Consider the following 22,550-nt stretch of genomic DNA (forward strand, 5'->3'; position numbering starts at 1 on the left):
AGCATCCTGGAGTAATAATAAATGAGGAAACACAGCTGCATAAGTGTTCTCTAATTTGAAATGCACACAAATAATTGCATCAGAGCCATGTCACCTAAAAGTGGATACAATAAATGACTAATGAGTGGAATATGGTTCATCCACAGGAGAGGATCCACTGGTGGATGATCAGTCTGATCATGACATCAACTCTGTGGCAGGCGTTCTTAAGCTTTACTTCCGTGGGCTGGAAAATCCACTGTTCCCCAAAGAGCGTTTCCTCGACCTCATATCCACCACCAGTGAGTCACATTACAGGAAAACCTCTGAAATATACTGAAATATTGATAAAAGTGTAATTCTTGGAATTCTTTGTTTATTTATTTAATTTTTCCAGAACTTGAACTTGGTGCTGAAAGAGCTCATCATCTTCAGCAGATAATTGTGGTCCTTCAGCGGTCTGTGATTATTGTCATGCGATACCTGTTTGCATTTCTTAATCAGTAAGTCTCGACACAGGAAAAGTTAAAAGATGCAACATTAACATTGTGATACTTAATGCTTCTGTGTCTCCAAGTGTTTCCCAGTACAGCGATGAGAACATGATGGACCCTTATAACCTAGCTATCTGCTTTGGCCCCACGCTGATGCCCATACCAGATGACCAAGATCCCGTGGCCTGCCAAGCACACGTTAACGAGGTCATTAAGACAATTATAATCCACCATGAGGTCATCTTTCCAACCCAGCGAGAGGTGGAGGGACCTGTTTATGAGAAGTGCATGGCAGGAGGGGAAGAGTACTGGTAGGTTCAAGAAAAAAATGTCCAAAGTGGCTAATGCTACAGATTGGAAAATGTTACACATTTTTGATTTGGCACAATCCTCAACATTTAAGTATCTATTTAAATAAAAAGGACAGCAGGAGTAGTAGATCTTAGCGAGAAAAAACTAGATTCTGTAGCCTACTAGAAACTGATCTTCAATGTTTTTCTTTTACAAAGAAGACTTTTTAGTGCATTGCCTTCTATTGTGTCTAATTTTGTACAAAACCATACAAGAATGTATACTTTTAGGTGTTCACTGTGGTTCTTCACTTTATGTATACTGCTGTTGAATTATTTGGATGTCATTTGAATTTCTGGGACACGCATTTGGGAGGTGGTTTGGGCTCGTTTCCTTTTGTTGTATTCACTTTTTCTGTGCGAAAAAAGAAAAAAAAGCCTCATGGCTACAATTTATAGACACAAAAGCTTCTTCCAGACCTTAGACCTGAGCTGAGAAACAAATATGACTTGTCTAACTGACACACCATCAGCCAAAATATTTGCAAGCAATCAGATTGGCTTTGTGTGACCACAATTACCAACATATCTTCGTGGGTTGTTTTGGCAATGAAGGCTTCAGTAACTACATAACAACTCATGTGATGCAGCTTTCTTTGCCATGCCGGATGGTCAGAGATCATAAAACACAACAGAAAGCTATAAGAAAGTAATGGGGCAAGGCAATTTTATTTATAGAGCACACAAGGTGTGCACAAGGTAATTCAAAGTGCTTTACAGCTACATAAATTCACAAGAAGGCAATAAAATCATTAAAAAATAAAGATAAAAATAAAAGAATAAAAACATTTAAAATAATCATTAATTAATTAATTTAAAAGTGAAGAGTCCAGATAAAATACTTTCAGGTGTCATATGCACAGCTAAATAGAACTGTTTTCAGCTTGGATTTAAACATTGCCAGAGTTGAGGCCTGTCTCACATCTTCTGGGAGGCTGTTCCAGATTTTAGGAGCATAAAACTGAAACGCAGCCTCACCTTGTTTAGTCCTGACTCTGGGCACCAGCAGGAGACCACTCCCTAAGGTTCTCAGAGTCCGAGTTGGTTCATATGGTTGGTTCGTATGGCTCTAACATGTCAGAGATGTACTTTGGCGCTTGACTATGAACAATGCAGCTGTCACACTTCATATTTAACTCAATTTGGTTTATGTTGCTCAGACTTTGAAACCATTAATCTGGAAATTGGATTTCGGCTGGCAGCCTAAACAAGGCCTAAAACAATGTAGTCAAAAATGTTTATTTTCTTTACGACATATAAACATTGTATTTTCTTAGTTGTATACTAAAGATTATTGGGTTCATCAAAGAATATATTCATAAGAGGACAAAAATAGTACATTATCCTCTTATTTTTTTGCATTCCTTCTTCTCTATCTAGTGAAAGCCCACACAGTGAGCCGGGAGCGCTTGATGAGATAGACAATGGGACTGGACCAAACACAAGTGATGAAGGTGAATCACCAAACACAATCACTTCACTGTCTAGATCCCAGCTGTGGGGCTTGGAACTGACAGAAAATAACAAGCCTTCTTTTTGGATTGCATCACATTCCTTTTGTTGTAGAGCTGGAGCAGATTGAGGCAATCGCTAAATTTGACTACGTGGGCCGGAGTCCAAGGGAGCTGTCCTTTAAGAAGGGAGCCTCTCTGCTGCTCTACCTGCGAGCATCTGAGGACTGGTGGGAGGGCAGACATAACGGTGTGGATGGACTGATCCCACATCAGTACATTGTGGTGCAAGACATGTAAGTGTGCTTTGATAAGTCTGTAGAGACTAAAAAGGCTGCCCTGGAATGAGACTGTTAAGAAGCCAGTACTTAGAGCTACTTAGCTAGCCATTATTCATGTTGTCCTGCTTTCCAAAAATACATCTATTCAGTCTTCCTCTGCTCCCAAGCAGGATGTGTTTTCAGAAATCTTGGCCTAAAGAACCTATAAATTTGTAAGGATCAGGGTGAATAAAGTACTCCCCTCTCTTGTGTATGTCTATATTTTCCTTTCCATGCCTCGTTTTAACAGAAATAAAACAAATCACCCCACATGAACAATTTGCCAAAAAGCTTTTATAAGCAACATTTTCTGTAATTAGTTAATCACCTAAATTAGTCTTCAAATGGAGCTTTTAGTTTCTCTTCTAGCCTCTCTCCTTATAACAAAACCTGCATCACACAGTATGTAACTGAATTAAAGTCACATAAAGAAGAATAGTGATTTATGTAGCACCATAAGTGGCCTCTAGGTTGTAATCGATACGCTGTATAAATACACTGACCCTGATGATGACATTGATGTTGATTAGGTGTAGCTCTTGCGATTATTTGGATTTTGTGTGCTCAGGAGAGCCAATAATAGAAAAGTTCAGTCTCTCTAATTAAAAAGCACTGCAAACATTTCCTTTGGATGGAAGCCATTCACAAAGAGTCATCACTGCTTTATGTCTGTATCAGGGATGATGCATTCTCTGACAGCATTCAGAGGACTGACAGTGAGACCGGCAGTGGACCGCACCACGATGACAGAACCTCGTCCAGAAATGAGCATCAGTCACCTTGTGAACGCACACCTGAGATCCGTTTTGGGGCAGCATTTGGAAGGTGGGGGCGAGTTAAAACTCCACGGGAGACGATGTGCGAAAAGGGGAAGGAAAGGTGCAGTTATCCAGAGTAAAGATTTTCACACCAATAATAACGTTTGAATCCATTTTATCGCCTTTTCTTAGGGTGAGAGTGCGATCCGATGGCGCCGCAGTTCCACGCCACAGGAACGGTGCTGACAGCCTCAGCCCCACCAGACTTGCCAATCAGCCCCCGAGGATCATGCCACGGCCATGCAGCCCACACAAAATGGCAGTTTGCAGGGGTCAAACTGACAGTCCAGAGAAGCGGCGTCTCACCACATTTGGCAGCGCTGGTAGCATCAACCACCCTGACAGAAAGGCTTTTGTCGAGAGCCACTCTCAGCGATCCTCACCAAGCACCACTCGCCATGCAAGTATAGGGGACCACAAAGCTCTCGAGGCTGAGGCACTCGCAGATGTAAGTGTTTGGACTTTACATTACTTAACTGTAATGCAGCTGATTTTCCACAGATGAAGGAGCCTTCCATTTTAGTTTCAGTGCTTGTATGTTTGCTTAAGAGCATGAAATTTAATTTTTGAAACCTCATTCTTTTATGATCCTGTATGTAAACAATAACTGATTATGCAGATGATTACATTGATTGTACAGCATCACTAAAAATAACTCTGCTTCATCTTATTTTGATATTTGATTAATGTGACCTTTTAATGTCTGTAAATAACATGATGCCATTCCTTAACATTATGCTTACTTATGCTCATCACAATTATGGATTCAGAGATCAGGAAAAGAGTTAGTCCTTTTGAGTTTCTAAACCTCGATATTGTTCCTTCCTCTGCTCATATTTGTCTGCTCAGGACATAGAGAAAACAATGAATACAGCTCTGCATGAGCTGCGGGAGCTGGAGAGACAGAATGTTGCCAAACATGCCCCTGATGTTGTTCTCGACACTCTGGAGCCCCTCAAACACCCCAGCGGAGCCCAGGATATGTCTGCCAGCCCTCTGCACACCATGGTGATCAGAGACCCAGATGCAGCCCAGCGACGTAGCAGCAGCAGCTCTTCCTCCGAGACCATGACCACTTTTAAGCCTGCCTTGTCAGCACGTAGGCCAAGTGCGCCTTTAAGGCCCCCGCCTCTCAGACCTGTCCGACCGGCTCCTGTAATCGGACAGGGCCAGGGACCACATCGCTCCAGCAGCTCTAGCTCTTCTGGTCTGGGCAGCCCAGGCATTACCCCCACTGAAAGGGTGTTTCCCAAAGCGCCCTCCCCATCACCATCAACCTCCTCTACATCCTCAGACAAGCAAGGTAACATGTAGCTCCAATCAGTCAGCAGACAGGAAGCTGAAGAACACTGTGGATACTGACTGATTGTGATTATCGTCACACCCCTTACACCTCTTCTTGACTTTGAAAACAGTTGTCACCTGGTGTATCTGATGAATCTTTACCACTGATCTTGTATAGAGTAAGATGTGATCTTCTGGTTTCTGCCCATTTGTTGGGAGTAAGTCAATGTTCTGATACATTAGACAGAAATAGGATGTAAGATTAATCCAAATATTTTATAGAATGCCTCTATGCTGAATAGCCATGCTGGAATAAAGAGATGCACTGGAAAACATTTCTGTTTACTGGAATATGACAATTAAACATCTCACTGAAATATTAGATTACAAAGATGCTGTGAGCTTGTTTTCTGTGTCTGGTTTCCTGCTCCATTATCATGGTACACTTACGGGAATATTTCACCACTTATCATGACGACATCCAGTCTGTGTTGGTGCTCCATACAGTCTTGTGTTACTGCCCCATAAAGCCTTGTGTTACTGTGGCATAATTTTTATTGACAAAGAAGTTTCTGTCGTGAGAAATGTCCCACAGTGTCACAGCAGAGGCAGACGAGCAACATGGCTGAAAGACTGGCCTCAAGCTGCAGTTCTTCTGACAACCACTAGATGCTGGCTACAAGGAAATTAGTCATGTTAGTATTGTGTTGACTACAGCCTTAAGCCATGGCAAGTGTGTCTTTGAAATATGTTATTCAGTACATTGTACAGACATTCTATGCATAGCCGGTTTCAAGGACATGGAGTTATCCTTCAAATGTAATTGTTGAATCTAAAATGTTAGGCAAATATTCTGTCTTGGTAAAACTCATGGTGGCACAGAGATTTGGCTGGCGTCGATTGGCAGCTCAAAGCACAAATGCGACTAATTGGCTCCAAGCAGCAATTTTGGCCCAACCTGCGGTGCTGCTTCAGTCTGTCGAGTTGCTCTGCCGAGTTTGCTGTGATTATGGGAGCTGATCGGTTGCACCAGTAGCACTGCAGCGGCATCTACTGTGTGCCCCTCTGTCACTTCCTCAGCAGTGAAGACTGTTACAAACCCACTGTGATACGGATATTTGAGAAGTTAATTGTTTGGTCTGTTTTGGTACTAAGAAGTTTTTTCAGAAGCTTTTTGCCCTGAAGACTTCCTATCAAAAGACAGGAAAGCCATTATCTCACCCTATACCTACATTCCTTTTTCCATCATCTTTCTGTCTGAGGGGGCCAGAGGGTGGCACAATAGACCCAGAGAACATATAGAGGCCAATAACAATTTTAGTTATGTTTTCCGTTAATCTAAAAGAAGCAGATGGAGATGTGAAAAAGTTAATAAATGGAAAGAAAAAAAAAAGTTCTCATGATTTTGTTATCATCTCTCTCTCTGTTAAAGGATTAATGTGTTGCCTCAACAAACAACTAAGACACTCTTGCACAATCGAAGTGACTAATGAACTTATAAGCACAACAGGAAACTGTTGGTCCTGTGTGTTCATTACGATGAAGTTGTACTAGGAACACTTCTAGAAACGGGCTTGTCTTAATTGTACATTGTCACTGTAGGCTGTGTGGATGTTTAGCTGAACACACTGTTTACTGTTGGTGTGTTTTTTGTTGTCTGTCCCATGAGGTTGATCAATATATCTTTAAAGTGTAATAGGTACACACATGGAAATGAATATACACCTACTGTTAAAGGATGCTTGTAAATATAACATTGTATGATAGGTACAGGATATATTATTATCCGTAGTGTGTAGATTTTTGTAATACTTTTCCTTGCACAGATATTAGCGGAAACAATAAATGAATGAAATTTAAGATTTTGTCTTGTGGCTTTGTGTAAAAATGTATGGAGAGAAGAGATGATTGTAAGAATTGTAAAAGCAGCAAAATACAGTCAATTCACAACATAACATTAAATATTTCTAATGTGCCTCGTCCGACCTTGTGGATGAGACAGTGAAATGTCTAAACTGTTGTAAGGCTTCAGCAAAACCCAGTTTACTGACGCATGCAGTAATTTAGTTGGTTTTGTTGTGCCATCTGCTGGTCAGCACCTATAACTACATCAGGTTAAACATCCGGTTAGAAAAAACTGCAGCATAAAGTGCAAGAAGAGCTCCCCAACCTGTTTGGGTGTTGACTAGCGGAGTTATTTATTTAGTCATTCATCCTTACACATATGTATATATATTGTCTGGAATATTTGACAATGCATGGTCAATATACTTGATCAAGAATACCTATTGTTGACTATATTGATAAGTATGTGGCTTTTTTGCAACACCGACATTCTGTCAGTATATTCAGTTCTTGGAACTATTAATATACCAACTGTTCCATGATCATGATATGCTCATCAGTACATTAAGCGAAAATGTGTTCTCTACAGATGGAAGGAGGCATTGTCTTACTGTAAAAGTTTGGACTTTGTTGTTGGAGAAGCAATGAAAGGGTTCAAGCAAGGCAAGTTTATTTATATAACACAATTCAACAACAAGGTTATTCAAAGTGCTTTACAGATACATTAAAACAGTAGAAATAAAAAGCATGATTTAAATTTTAAACAAAAAAAGAAAGAAATAAGAACAATAGATAAAATCAGTAGTTAAAATGTGATTAAGTTTTGAAACTCAAGCTTCAGATTTGGAGCTTTATTCAAATGCACCTGAAAATAGGTGTGTCTTCAACCTGGACTTAAATACACTGAGTGTTTCAGCTGATCTGAGGCTTTCTGGGAGTTTGTTCCAGACATGAGGAGCATAAAAGCTGAATGCAGCTTCTCCATGTCTGGTTCTGACTCTGACAACAGATAAAAGACCGGATCCAGATGACCTGAGGGGTCTGGAAGGTTCACACTGGGTCAGGAAGTCACTGATGTATTTTGGTCCTAGACCATTCAGAGCTTTATAGACCAGCATCAGAACTTTAAAGTCTATCCTCTGATGGACAGGCAGCCAGTGTAAAGACCTCAGAGCTGGACTGATGTGGTCCACAAGAAAAAAGTATTATTTCTTCCTCATTTATTATTACTAGTTTGATATTTAGGAATTGAGTGAGCCTAAATCTAAACAGCTCATTCAATCTGGAAAGTCCTCATTATTATGGTAAACAGACATTTTTTTATTTTAATTTTGTTTTTACAAATTGACCATAAAGTCATCTAGAGGGTCACAAGATAAATCTCAGGAGCTGGAAAGGAGAAAGAGAGAGGGAGTCTAGTAGAGTATTATAATACACTCTGTTATATTGAATATCAGCAGTGAGGCTATTTGTCAAACAACTTCAATAATATTAAATTAAAAGGACATTTGAATTATAGTAGCAGAGAGATTTTAAACATTTAAGTTTTGCATCACTGCTGTATTATTTGCACTTGCCTACTTGTTATATATTTTTAGCTATGAAATTGGCCTTATTCACTTGAAGCCAGAAAATAAATCATTGTCACGGTTTTTCTACGCATAAATAGCTTTTAAGAAGATGAAAAAACCTGCTCAGATGTTGCACAGACAGTTTATCTTTGCTGACACAGAGCTGTTTTCTTTCTTGTCTTTTGTTTTGGAAATGTGGCATACAGAACATGTCAGCACTGTGCCCACTGTTCAGAGTTGATATTGCCATGTAAACATAATGCAGTAGGTAGTTTTATAATCCCCTCTTTCTTTTCAAAAACGGATAATGGCTGGCGTTTTCTATTCCATAACCTTATCAGGTAAGTCTACTTGACTGTTTTGGTTATTCCACAGCCAGATCTCAGTGTCAGCTTTATTTCATTTAGGTGTGTTCATTGAGATTAAAGTGAGAATGTAATAAGATTAGTCCCTTGACCGAGTCCTGTATGGCTTACAGAAGAGGGAGTGGACTCCTCGTAGACATGCACCCAGCTTTCCAGCTCTGGCTTCCCTGTTCAAAAAGACCTTTTTTATTAGTGTTGTGATACGATTAGTAAGGCCAGGAGGTTTGAAGCTAACACAACAGCTGGGTATTATGGTCAATCCTCTGACTTTTTTTTTTTTTTTTCTTCTTCTTTTTTGGTGTTGATACATATCGTTTTACATATCCTCATCAGTAAGCAGTAAACAGGCCTGTCAAAAAAATCACAAGCTGTGAGGTATAGCATCTCTGTGAAACGGGGACAACAGATCAAATGGCAATATTTATGCTTAAATTAAATTAATAAATAAAACGATTTTTTTTTTTAATTAAGTGTATATACATATATGATGTATAAGTGTGTGTTTGTGTATATCGAGATATAAAGATATATATGTGCTGGACTGTCTCAGAGGCCTCTTTGCACAGCCTGCACCTGGGGTCCTGTCAGGTGTAGCAGACCTGTTTTCTATTGCTCTTGTGCTCTGGGCCTGTTCTTGAGCTGCCATGGTTAGTGCTCCTGTACTGTCTTTCAAACCAGCCTTTTCTGGTGGAGTTCTCAATATCAGCCACTAATTTTTAGATCTGCCGGTGGTACATGCCTTACAGAGGCTTATCCTTCCATGATGGTTCCTCACCTTCCTCCTCACCTCCCCTGGGTTTCAGCTTCCAAGGCGTTTGCCATGGTGCTTATGGTGCTCTCTGTTAATTTAAACCCATTGATCGTGATCACCATGACTCTTTTTGATATCATCATGTATATATAATTTGAGAGAGATTTTAAATATATTTTAATGTTTACTTAAAGCAAAGTTTGTTCACTTCAGATCAGTTTTGCTTTTTGGATTTAATTGAATTTATAATTAAGTAATCATGGATTGAAATTATTTGAATTTTTGTAATGTTTGCTTAAACTGTTATTGTGTCATCACATCATGAAACTATATGTGAATATTAAAAAGATACATATGTACGTATGTATGCACAAATAAATGTTTCTGCCTGTATATATTTATGAATGCAGAATATTCCTATAATAACATTCAGAGAATAGTAGACCTCTAGTGGTCAAATCAACTGCATGTTGAATGTTAAAATGTCATCCATGAAGGAAACTGTGGCATAGAACACACCTGTATTTCAGTCATAAGCATTAAAGGAGGATTTAAAAAAGAAAGAAGTATTTTTATGATGTATTTACAGCACTGTAGCTCTTTTCAAATATTGGTTTTGCTTTATGAGCGAAAAGATACGTCTTTGCTAACCCGCTGCTGTTCCTCTTTGGTTATACTAAACAGAGGTGGCTCAGCACAGCATTTGTTTATACAGCAAGCTGACGTCATGGAAAAGTTCAAACTAAAACATCATTTGCATCCAAAATACAAGCTTTTTATTCACTAGTTCAGAAGAAAAGTTGTAAGATTTGCATCAAAATTTGGTCTTATATTGGCCAAAAGCTTCTCTCCAGTGAAGAAAAATATATTTAGTCTCGTTTTGGCTCTTTTTTATTTATTTTTGTTTGTCATTTCATATCTTTGCGGCTGAGCACGATTTCTTTGTCGGAGAAAGTCTTGTCAAAGATAATAACTTGTCAGGAGCTTTTGCTATTGGTGTAATGGTGCTTTTCACCATCCACTACTTATGTCTATGTTCTGTTACTGTAGCTGGTGGTTTGTTTGACACTTCAAGTGCAGGCTATTACTCCCTCTTCTTCTTTTGACAGCAAGGCGGACTAGACACAAATGTGACTCATGTCTCATCTATTGGCACAAAGTGGTATAGCTGGAAAAAATCCAGTCTGCGCCTTACTTTGACATTTGCTTGGTGCACCATAAACGGACGTTTATGGTGCTTTTACGGACCTTTTTGGACATGCCATTCTGAAGCAGGTTGAGAAGAATCAAAATTAGGCAAATACCGGAGACAGCAGTAAACATCAAAAAAGCGGTGAGGGGGGTTCTAAAACATTGCAGACGACTCATAAAAGAGGCTTAATGTTGAAAATACCGCAGTTCCCCTTTAAGTGCTTTTTCTGTATTGTTTTAGGATTTTTTTTTTTCCAATTTTTCTAGTACCTGTAATTGAATTTTTTACATTTTTATTGACAAGAAATAACTATATGTTCCATATAACCCTAGCCCAGGTTTTGTCACAACATGTTGTGTGTACATCTAACCTCGGTGACATTTTAAAAGAAATATATTCTATATTGCCCTTCACCTTCTGACCTTTGAGTAAAGTATGCGCTGGTACACAGACTGAGATTATCTCATAGATGACATTTACTTTTTTTACAGAGACACAGTTTGAGCATTTGAGGTCAAAGCCCCTCTGGAATGAGCCATTTGCAGAATCCATGTTGTCCTTTGAATCGCTTCTTAAAACGTACTTTCATCTGAGTGCCTTTCCTGATTTAACTTGATGCAGCTAATTTTATACTTAATGACTGACTGGTAAACTGCACTACAGTTTATCACATTTTATATTGAAAATATTTTTTAATGATTATTTGTACCTGTAGCTGTTTAAAGCACTTTGTTTAGAAAAGTGCTATATGTCTTTTATTGTTTTAAAATTGATTATGATCATTTTTACCATATACTTTAGGTTTGAACACATGTTCCTCATTTGGAGACGCGTGATTGAAATGACCTGCCCTTTTCCACATAGTTTTTTCATAAGACTTCCCAGCTGGTTTTATTAAACAAAAAATCTGGCAAGTCAAATTAGTGGGGGTCTCCAGATGCTGTCAATCACTGCCATTTATATTGTTGCCATGGTAAGTAGTCTGCGTATAGAGGCAAAGCATTAAAGTATTCTTAAAATTAAATTTTAGAGTTGATTTTATTAATCAGTGCTTCATTTACCATTCTTGACAATGCATTTCCATGAATTGTTAGCAGTTTTTCTACGAACATTTTCTAAAAAGTTGTGTGCTTAAAACAATGAACATAATTATTTGTGGATTAAGATTGTTTTTACTTGGCTTCAAACTCCACGTCAGGATCAGCTATAGGTATCATGTTTTTCCTCTTGATAGATGTTGAGATTAATGAAGTCATTTGTACATAAAAAACAAAGCAATGCCATGTATTATTCACACAAATAAGTTGTCAAGGTTTCTTTCGAACCAATTTCTCCCCCATTTTATACAAGGATTCTGTTTGTGGTAGATTAGGTCTGTGTTTTCCTTTCAACTCACTTGACTGATTGCTCTCCATTATATGAATAAATTTAACTGTCAATGCGACTTATTGTGGCTATCTAACATAATTAAATGATAAGGTCCTTATGCATACTCAAGGAATAGCTATGACATATGACTGTTATGTGTACTGACCTGGCTTATGGTCTTAGTTTCCAAGCAATAAACTAATAATAAATCTTATGCTTCATACATTTCTTTGGTTTGCGATGAACCAATTTTGCTACATTTCCTCGTCTTTCCTTTTTGTCATTGGAAACATCTGAAAATTCCTTTTTTTTTTCTGTATAAGACACAAGTTACTGAATTACCAAAGAAAACTTATGATGGGGCAGTTTTATATAGATAGTGAATGATAAGATACATAATAAAAATACTTTATAGAAAATGTTTTGTATTCAGAATCATACTAAAGCGGAACAAATTTGATCATCTTAGGGTTTAGAAATAAAAGCAGTACAGTAAAGTAGTAGTACATCAGCCTCTGTGACCAACTTAAATGAAATAATTAATATTGCTCTAGTCACCCCAGGTTCTGCTGTTTTTTTTAGTACCTTCACAGCGACAGCAGATGATCTGAGGAATGATGTTATAGGGAATTGAGTTTGGTAGGTGTAGCCACTGCAGTGATGTAGTCGCTGTACTAAAAGGTAAAGCTCTCAGTTTTCGTGTATCCTCACCCAATGGCTGTGAACTTTGAGTAATTACAAGAAGAGGGTTGTAAAATTAAAGTGGCTGAAATAGTTTTTTTGTTTTTTATCCTAGTGACAAAGAGCCAGTTGAGGTTCAGACAGGAATCAGGGTTTTTTGGTTTTTTTTTTCCCACTAATCCCTCAGGGAGAACATGAGAAAGCTGCTGGGGACAAGAAAACATAAATTTCTCTGCTTCACCCATTTCTGCGGTTACTGTGACCCTGAAACGGTCTAGGGACATTGGAGGATAGATGAAAGGAGTAATCTAACCTATAACTGACTGGCTGTTGCAAAATGCTAAATGTGGTTTGGAAAGAGCTGAAACTGAGCTGCCAGTTTTCTATAGAAAAACATAAAACTCTTACTCTACAGATACATCATATGGAAAGATGTTTTCACACTAATCTTATCACTTTTTGTTTTAGTCACATTTTCGTGAGAAAGTATCAGTGTGTGACATTTATGGTGATATTTCTCCAGAAATTGAATATTATGCAATGACAGCGCTCATTGTACCCATTGTATTGTAAAATTCCCAATACGTACAGTCATGAAACAAAAATTACATTAACGTTTTCCATCCATCCATCCATTTTCTATACCCACTGAAATCCGTCGGTCGGGTCGCGGGGGGGGGCTGGAGCCTATCCCAGCGGTCAATGGGCGAGAAGCGGGGTACACCCTGGACAGGCCGCCAGTCCATCACAGGGCCACACAGAGACAAACAAGACATACAACCATACATGCTCACTCCTAAGGGCAATTTTTTTTTTTTTTAGAGACACCAATTAACTTAACATGCATGTTTTTGGACAGTGGGAGGAAGCCGGAGTACCCGGAGAGAACCCACGCGGGGAGAACATGCAAACTCCACACAGACAGGCCCCAGTCGGGAGTTGAACCTGGAACACATTTACGTTTTCTTTGTATATATTGCATATTGTTTATCTAAATATGTAAGATTTAAACTGAAATGACTGGCAGGCTCTAGATAAAATCTGTCATTTCAGAATAGCTTCCAGTGTGGTGCAATAAAGATGCAAATGTCAGATTGCATGGCAGTCAGCAAAGGCTATACTGTACTTGTTTGAGACTATTCATGCCTAAATTAATGACGAATCAACCAACTGTAGATGAGTCAGTGCATAAAATGAGTGGCCAGCAGTGGCAAATGAGAGGGCAGAGGTCCGTTTCACGTAGCAGGTTTAGTGAAAACTCTGAGTAGGTTAACCCTGAAATGAGGGAAACTCTGAGTTTTCCGTTTCACAAAGGGAGGTAACTCAACCCCGAGAAAGAGGGGTAACTCTAGCCTGTTTCACAAAGAGAGGTAACTTAACCTCACGGTCAGTTACCGGAGTAACAGACTCTCTGAACCTAACCTGGTCGCGAGCAGGTTTTATTCAAGAAACCTTGAGTTTCTTTCTGTCTCCGCCCTCTTTCAGCCACACACGCCATTTGATTTCCTCATTCGTTCAGTCAGCAGAGCGAGTTCTTCTACTTCTAGAAGTCCTTTAGGCACAGTAGGAGGCAACTTTTTTCACCAACATGTCCTTCTGACAACGATCCCGTGGATGAAGGTGCAGCCAGACTCTCTTGGCATTATTGCGCAGAGAAATAAATATTCGTCAGAGATGGTTATCAGACCGCGCATAGATTTTTGCATTTACAGACAATTATCTTTTTGAGCGGCACCATCAGAATGTGTTGGGACAAAAGAAAAAAAAGACATAAAAGACAAATAAATATTTGTATGAATAGGCTTAAAAAAGATATATAGGCCTATTATATTTTATAAAGGCACTCGTGTCTTGGGGGTGGATTCCCTCAGCCACTGGCCTCCCGTTAGAGGTGGCGGTGCTGGGCAGCACCGGTTTTATGGGCATCTGCCTTCTTTCTGTTGGCTCAGTAGAAGTCTGTGTTAGTTTAAATAGGCATAATTATTTAACAGAACATGATATAGATGATGACTCTAAATTGTCCTTCTGAGTGACTGTGAGTGTGTATGGTTGTTTGTCTCGTTTGTCTCTGTGTGGCCCTGTGATGGACTGGCGGCCTGTCCAGGGTGTAGCCTACCCCGCCTCTTGCCCATTGACCGCTGGGATAGGCTCCAGCCCCCCCGCGACCCGACTGACGGATTCAGCGGTGTATAGATAATGGATGGATGGATGGTATAGATGAGAAGACATAGTTTATGTGTGTGAAAACAGCATTATGTTGGGAATAAAATAACTGCACAGTCAAATAGCCACTTAATATTTATTTTACAGTGTAAAACATGATGAAAATGAGGTACCTCCATGCCGAGGTCTCACCTGTTTGAACAATGTTTTTCTATTTCATCTTAAACTGCTGCCAAGAGCGCTATTCCCCTGCGGGATTGCACCTAAATGAAATAAATGAATGGGCTACCATTCAAGCAGTTTCCCTGTAATATTACTGGGATTGCAAAGGACTACATTTAAACTTACACCCTTGCTGCTGCAGCGGTGTTGCACTTATTTCTAAAAACGTATTGAAACTCGCCGTATGAGCGCATTAAGATTTGCAATTCGAGGTTGGTGAAAAACGTAGCCCCTCCTCTTCCCCGTTGCCAAGGTGACTCGTCGAATCGGGGCTCCATTGATGCTGGCTTTTTAAAGTTGTGGTGCACGCGCTAAACTCAAGGTGAACTTACTCAGAGTTGATTAACCTCACTCAAATCAGCGTTTCTGGAACCGAAAACTCAGGGTTTTCTATCTCAGAGTAGATCAACTCAGAGATCAGGAATAGACTCAGAGTTGGTTGAACCTGCTACGTGAAACGGACCCCAGGTATTGCACTTGTGTGGTTATCTGCTGCCTCAACTGGACATCAGCATTATTGGTGGAAATTGCTGGAGCTCATGCGGAGCTTGCAGTAGCCTATTTAGTCGGTTTTCCAGCATTAGCATGCTGTTGCAAGCCTTTAGACAGCAGCGGCAAAGCTCAAAGCAGTTCCTGTGGACGTTTGAGTTACCGTGCAGGTTGCATTAGTAGTTGTCTTCTCATCTACTCATGCCGTCCCCTTAGTTATCAACGCTGGTTCATGATTGGCCAGATCAATAGCAGGCTTCAAGATAGAAATAGCCTCCAACATTCTGCCAAATGCTCATTAGTTTGAATTTGCCTTTCTGCTTTGATATATCAACGTAATAAATCTGCACAGGTGTTGCTTAGATCATTGGGGTGGCTGTAATTGATGGGTCAGAAGCTGTTGTATATCTGTGGCAAATCGTACAAGACAAGTCAGAATCATGCAAACTGTAATCTGTAACACTTTTAAGGAATTTAACAATATAACACAAATTAAGCAGTTTAATTGCTTCAGTCAAATCAAGGAAGTTTGAAAATTTAAAAGAATCCCAACTTTGAGAATGTGTAATTTAATAGACTTGTTTTTTTTACTGCTGCATCTTTGGGCAAGAACAGATTCTGCTTATTCTGTATTTTATTAAATTCATGTGTTAAAAATGTGCTCTTTTTTTCAGCTGGCACCGTTGTGGTGTATATCAGGCTTGAAAGCAAATAAAGAGGAAATACAACCGTAGATAGGCCAATGTGCAAATGTATGAGTTAATAAAAATTTACATGTTTTATGATTAAATGTCATTTCAATGAAAGAAAATCCTAATAGGTCAACAGATACATGCTCTGGTGCTTTATTATTTTAGATAAATGGTTCACACTGCTTAAACATTGCTCTCCAAAAAAATAAAAACCAGAAGTTTCAGCTGTTTCCAATTTTTCAGAAACTGGGTAGCAGGAATACTTTCTCACTACATGTCAACATGCGATCGACCGATCAGGCTTATGGCATAATTTACCCTGCCGATGTACCATGGCAAAAATTAAACCATCTCAAATCTTTTTCATAACTTTCAAACTCCAGAGTTAAACCTTTACACTGAGCTCCAAATACCCTTTTTTTGGACAGACTCGTTGCTTTCAGCATAACGTTTTACACAACAGAATCGGATGAAGTGGTACTTTGACTTCACATTAGCTGGTGCAGAAGGAAACATTTGTTCAAACAAACTCATTTCTCCAACAAATTGGAAGAGACACAGTGTGCTCAGAACGTTGTGACACACCTAAGAGATTTAAAACAAACACCACGTCTTTTCAAAGTGAAGGAGTGCAACGAGTCTAGTTGAATATACTGACAATTAATTTACTGGAAAATAAATGTGACTGAAGTAAGACCTACTTTTCAGACTCTGATGATTTTGCCCCCGTAGTGCAAAAGGTGTCTGTTTCCAATCAGCAGACCATGACGGGTGATTCATCCCCTCAATTCTGCTTCCACGTTCTGCTGGATTTTACCAACAGCAACTGGAAAGTGCTTAGGCAACTGACATGAGATGTGGGGGTCTGATGAACAAACTCTCTCAGAAGATATTCATTTTCACCTAAAAGAATGACAAAGATAAAAAAAGATTAAACCTGATGACTTGAAGCAGATGTAAAAGTGCCAAAATAACCCCTGCAGGTCCACTTGATTCTTATCCCAATCAGTAAGTCTCAGGATCCATCACCAGTGGAACTAAAGGACTAATATAAAGATAAAGAGCTCTTCTCAGACTCAAACTAAACGAAAACAGTTCATGATTAGCTGGTTATTATGACCAGTGTTTTACTCCATATTAGTTATAAAACTCAGGGATTATTCTTAAATCTACACATGGCACTTATAGTGTCACAGATGATGGTCGCCTCTGAAGCGCTGCCTGTGGTTAAGATGAGTCTCAGAGAATAAATTAATTTGAACAATCATTACAAGGTCAAGAGTTTGGCTGACATTTTTCTCTCTTACAGCCCATCTGTATGTGTGTGTCATCATGATAAAATGTGTTCCTGGAGACACGTACTAGGAAAGAATCCAGAAGAAAGGTATTTTGTGTTCTTTGACAGCAGTTTACATTGTTGTGTCTCAATGGAGTTAGGTGAAGACCAAAACCCAAGAACCAGCCAGGCAGGAAAGGAATTGAACAAATTTTATCAAACACACACCAAATCCAAGGGAGCTGCTGGTGCAAATAATCCAAGAACAAGACAGGAATCCAAAAACAGGCCGGTACCAAAAAGAAGATTAAAAAAATCCAAAGCAAAAATAACTGGAAAAAAGGGTGGTAAATAGACAGAGAATGCGACAGTGGGTAGCAAAACCGTGGGAGTATAAATAATGTAAATAATGTGCAATGGGATGCAAAGCGGCAGGGAAGAGAGAAAGGCGAGTTGGAAAAACACAGAAAAGGACCAAAATCAAAGTACAAATTAGATGAAAAAAAAGAGCAATATCACAATACAACAAAATAATCAAATAATATACAGAAAAATAAATATGTATTAGGTGCAGTAAAATTGCTCAACAATGTTCACCAATTGAAAATCTTTTCAGATGTTTCTTGAATAAAGACAACATATTTGTAGACTGCAGTGATCCTTGTATGTTTTTCCAGAGAGATAGTATTTGATTAAATCTTCAATAAGGGAAGACAAAATTGGAGATGCAAATCCATGGAGAGCTTTGAAGAATAAGAGTACATTTCCAAATATCTAAAAAAAGTATTGAAAAGCACTTGGCAATTATAAGGTAGATAAATGTACATAAAATCTGAAATACTCATACTATATTATCTGAAACTATGGGCAGAAAAAATTGGATTGATAAAACTCGATAGCGTGTTTTTAGTGAAAATTTTCATTTTGACACAAGTGGAACATGTAGCAGCCCAATCTCTGTTGAAATATGTAATATAAGAATACACGAAACAATGATAAAGTGTCAATATACTGGATTGATGACAGTGGATTCCAACTAACTTCATAGACTTTTTACAGACCACATAAAGTTAGTTTGTCCACATCAATTTCTTTGTTATCTGTTATCTTTGTTATAAGGTTAGATTTAATTTTTATGTTATATTTCAATTCAATTCAATTCAATTCAAATTCAAAAATACTTTATTTATCCCAGAGGGAAATTAAATGTTGATGTAGCTCAATTAAATCAAGGAGTTATTATAGATGCTGATGGCTGTGGGCAGGAAAGATTTCCTGTTGCGGTCCGTTTTGCATCCAAACTGAAGAAGCCTTTGACTGAAGAGACTCTGTTTTCCGATAACAGTCTCATGGAGAGGATGTTTAGGGTTGTCCATAATTCTCTTGATTTTATGCAAAATCCTTCTTTGCATTATTGTCTCCAGAGGTTCCACAGTCATCCCCAGAACAGAACCAGCCTTCTTTATCAGGTTGTTGAGTCTTTTTAGGTCCCTGGTTCTGATGCTGCTGCCCCAACAGATGACGCAAGAGGAAATGACGCTCTCAACAACAGACTTGTAGAATATCTGCAACATCTTGTTGCAAACCTTGAAGGACCTTAGCTTCCTCAAGAAGTACAGTCTGCTCTGTCCTTTCTTGTAGATGGCTTCACTGTTGTGTCTCCAGTCCAGTCTGTTGTCCACATGAACACCAAGGTATTTATATTCCTCAACCACCTCCACTTCTTCTCCCATGATGGAAACAGGGTTTGATCTGACCCTGTTTCTCCTGAAATCTACAATCATCTCCTTTGTTTTGTTAACATTCAAGATGAGATGATTGTTCCCACACCATGCCACAAAGCGGTCCACCAGCTCTCTGTACTTAGCTTCTTGTCCATCTCTGATACACCCGACAACTGCAGAGTCATCTGAATATTTCTGTAGATGACAGGAGTCTGACTTGTACTGGAAGTCTGAAGTGTACAGAGTGAAAAGGAATGGTGAGAGGACAGTCCCCTGTGGTGCTCCTGTGCTGCTGATCACCTGGTTAGACACACAATTCTTCAGTCTGACAAACTGTGGTCTATTTGTCAGGTAGTCATTAATCCAGGTGATTGTTGAGGCCTCCACCTGAGTCTTCTGGAGTTTCAGACGAAGCAGATCAGGCTGGATTGTGTTAAATGCACTGGAGAAATCAAAGAACATGATCCTCACAGTGCTGCCTGCTTTGTCCAGATGACAGTGGGTTTGTTGAAGCAGGTGTATGATAGCGTCTTCAACTCCAACTCAATGGCGATAAGCAAACTGCAGGGGGTCCTGATATGTGCTGGTTTGCTTACACAGGTGGGTCAAAAGGAGTCTCTCCAGGACCTTCATGATGTGGGATGTCAGGGCAACAGGTCTGTAGTCATTGATGTCTGAAGGGTGAGTTTTCTTTGGTACCGGAACCAGACAGGATGTCTTCCACAACAGTGGAACCTTCTCTTGGGTCAAGCTAAGGTTGAAAAGGTGTTGCAGAATCCCACAGAGCTGCTCTGCACAGGCCTTCAGGACTCGGGGGCTGACACCATCTGGACCTGCAGCCTTGTTCCGGTTCAGTCTCTCCAACTGCCTCTTCACCTGACTTCTAGAAACAGAAAAGTGGGAGGGGGAGGCAAAGGGGACAGCAGCATCTCCTGATTGGGTTGAAGACAAACTAGTGGAAGCAGAAGAATCCATGACTGAGGTGGAGATGTTACAGGAAAGCTGTGGGTCAGAGGAGGGTGGGATGTCTCTTTGGCTGGGAACAGGAGGGGAGGATGGTGAGCTTGTTCCTGAACTGAACCTGTTGAAGAATGTGTTCAGCTCATTTGCTCTGTCCAGAATTCCATCCATCCGATCCTCCCTCTGCTTGAGGCCTGTGATCTTCTTCATTCCTGACCACACATCTCTGATATTGTTCCTCTGCAGTTTACTCTCAAGCTTCTTTCTATACACCTCCTTGCTCTCTCTGATCTTGACTTTGAGCTGCTTCTGTATACTCCTCAGTAACTCCCTGTCTCGCTCCCTAAAGGCTCTTTTTTTCATGTTCAATAGTTCCTTTAGCTCACTGGTGATCCAGGGTTTGTTATTAGGGAAGCATCTCACTGTTCTGGTGGGGATGGTGTTGTCCACACAGAAGTTTATATAGTCAGTCACACACTCAGTCATGGCATTAATGTCCTCTCCATGTAGCTTACAAAGAGAAATCCAATCGGTTGCATCAAAACAACCCTGTAAGGCTTCTTCAGCTTCATGTGACCACTTTCTAACAGTCCTTTTTGTGACAGGTAGTCTCTGGACAAGGGGTTTATATGCTGAACAGAGAAAAACAAGGTTGTGATCTGATTTACCCAGGGGAGGTCTTGATTTGGAAATGTATGAATCCTTGACATTTGTGTAAAACAAATCCAATATCTTGTTTTCTCTGGTAGAGCAGCTGACAAACTGTTGAAAAGTTGGCAGTGTAGCAGAGAGTGAGGCATGATTAAAATCACCAGATATTGCCACAAAAGAATTGGGGTGTTGTGTCTGTATCTGAGCAACAACGGAACTGATGACATCACATGCAGTGTCGGCAACAGCTGAGGGTGGAATGTAAACAGCCACCAAAACAACACTGGTGAACTCTCTTGGCAAATAATATGGACGAAAACCTACTGCCAATAGTTCAATGTCAGGACTGCAGAGACGACTCTTCACAGTAACATGTCCTGGGTGACACCATCTGTTGTTGACAAGCACTGCCAATCCACCCCCTTTCCTTTTCCTGCTACTCTTTAAATCTCGATCTGCTCGTACAGTCAGGAAGCCCGGCAGAGAGACGCTGGAGTCGGGGATATGATCCTGCAGCCATGTCTCAGTAAAACACATGCTACATTTCCGATATTCTTGCTGAGTCCTTGTCAAGGCTAGAAGTTCATCCAACTTGTTAGCTAACGATCTTACATTGCCCATGATGACGGATGGCAGAGATGGTTTGAACTTCTTCTTTCTTTCTCTCCTCTTTGCTCCTGCTCTGCATCCACAACGCCTCCTTTTCAATTCCAGTGGGATTTCTGGCTTCAGTTGTCGAATTATTTCTGCTTTTCCAATGTTAATCAGCTGCTCCCTGTTGTAAACCACCTTGTTGCTATGGTTATGCATCATAACAAAACAGCAAAATATACAAAAGTATTGGGAAAAATCAATCCAGCTGCACAGCATCCAAGGCAGGAAGGAACAGTTGTCCAAAAAATGCAATTTCTTCCAAGAAAAAACAGGAATGAAATTTTAGAAAAAAGAATAAATCTCAATGTGAGGTACAGAGCTACTCCAACGTGCTGCCACCCTCAGCAGCGCATTCTAGAACTTGGTCATCTGAAACCATTTAAGATTGAATAAACGCTCATAAATTGCCTTCTGAAGCAGTGTACCAAACTCATTCCATGAAACAAGAAATGTGACATCAGGAATCACAAGAGACGTTAAGAATAGATCCTTGAGGAACACCACAATATGATGAAAGACATGCTGTCAAGTTGAAACCAATGGCACACAGGCTCTCACAGCTGCTAACGCAGCACTTATGAGTACCGAGTCCTTATCAGACTGTCACCATGTTGGCAGATGTTGTAGCTCAAGTTATTCCATCACAAGAAAGTCTCTTGTGTTATTTATGTGAACAGCAAACAAATTACTCCATACATATTGCCTCTTATGGGACTGATAAAGTTATTTGTGTTACATTGTATTGTTTATTTTTTTTTTCCAACTTCTCTTTTGTTTCTCACTCAAAGCTCCCAGTAGCATTGTTTTCTGCTGTAGCCAACCGTGATTTCTATTAAACAAAGCTCTGACAAGATCCCTGTATGATATTTGACCTGCACGAAACAGCAGTCAGACATGAATATTTAATAGGTGGTGAAGAGGAGTATTTAATGCAGCAGCTGAAAATATTTGCAGGACTAATATTCAGCAGGTGGGGAGAAATTTAGATCATCTAAGTCCATGTGAATCTCTTCACCTTCATGTGATAAAAAAAAAATTGTGTTTTTTATCACATGAAGAAGCAGACGTGATTGAGATTTGATGTGCATACAGTTTTGTAAATCTCATGAGTAGCTTCAATCTTTGTTACTTTAAAACTCTGAGCGCTTCCCCAGTGTCAATTTCATGGATATCATCTTTCTCTGTTTAATATGGGATACAGATGTGGGGGCACTTTCCCACATTTAAGATGCAGTGTTTTACATTTTAAA

General features: G+C 39.6%; 1 protein-coding gene across 3 annotated transcripts in view; it reads left to right on the forward strand.

The window, feature by feature from the left end:
* LOC142377274 (SLIT-ROBO Rho GTPase-activating protein 3-like) overlaps positions 1 to 6,556 on the forward strand; it is a 31,034-nt gene extending 24,478 nt beyond the window's left edge. For 2 of the 3 annotated variants that reach the window (XM_075461214.1, XM_075461215.1), the window contains exons 15-22: positions 147 to 281; positions 377 to 482; positions 557 to 784; positions 2,204 to 2,277; positions 2,390 to 2,570; positions 3,273 to 3,419; positions 3,545 to 3,860; positions 4,262 to 6,556. In XM_075461214.1, the coding sequence (XP_075317329.1) occupies positions 147 to 281; positions 377 to 482; positions 557 to 784; positions 2,204 to 2,277; positions 2,390 to 2,570; positions 3,273 to 3,419; positions 3,545 to 3,860; positions 4,262 to 4,726 (1,652 nt within the window). In that variant the 3' untranslated portion in view covers positions 4,727 to 6,556. The remainder of the gene's footprint in view (positions 1 to 146; positions 282 to 376; positions 483 to 556; positions 785 to 2,203; positions 2,278 to 2,389; positions 2,571 to 3,272; positions 3,420 to 3,544; positions 3,861 to 4,261) is intronic. The other variant, XM_075461216.1, reaches the window with a different exon arrangement.
* The last annotated feature ends 15,994 nt before the right edge of the window (positions 6,557 to 22,550 follow it).

This window comes from Odontesthes bonariensis, chromosome 3, assembly GCF_027942865.1.
Source record: "Odontesthes bonariensis isolate fOdoBon6 chromosome 3, fOdoBon6.hap1, whole genome shotgun sequence".
In the NCBI taxonomy this organism is placed as follows: domain Eukaryota; kingdom Metazoa; phylum Chordata; class Actinopteri; order Atheriniformes; family Atherinopsidae; genus Odontesthes; species Odontesthes bonariensis.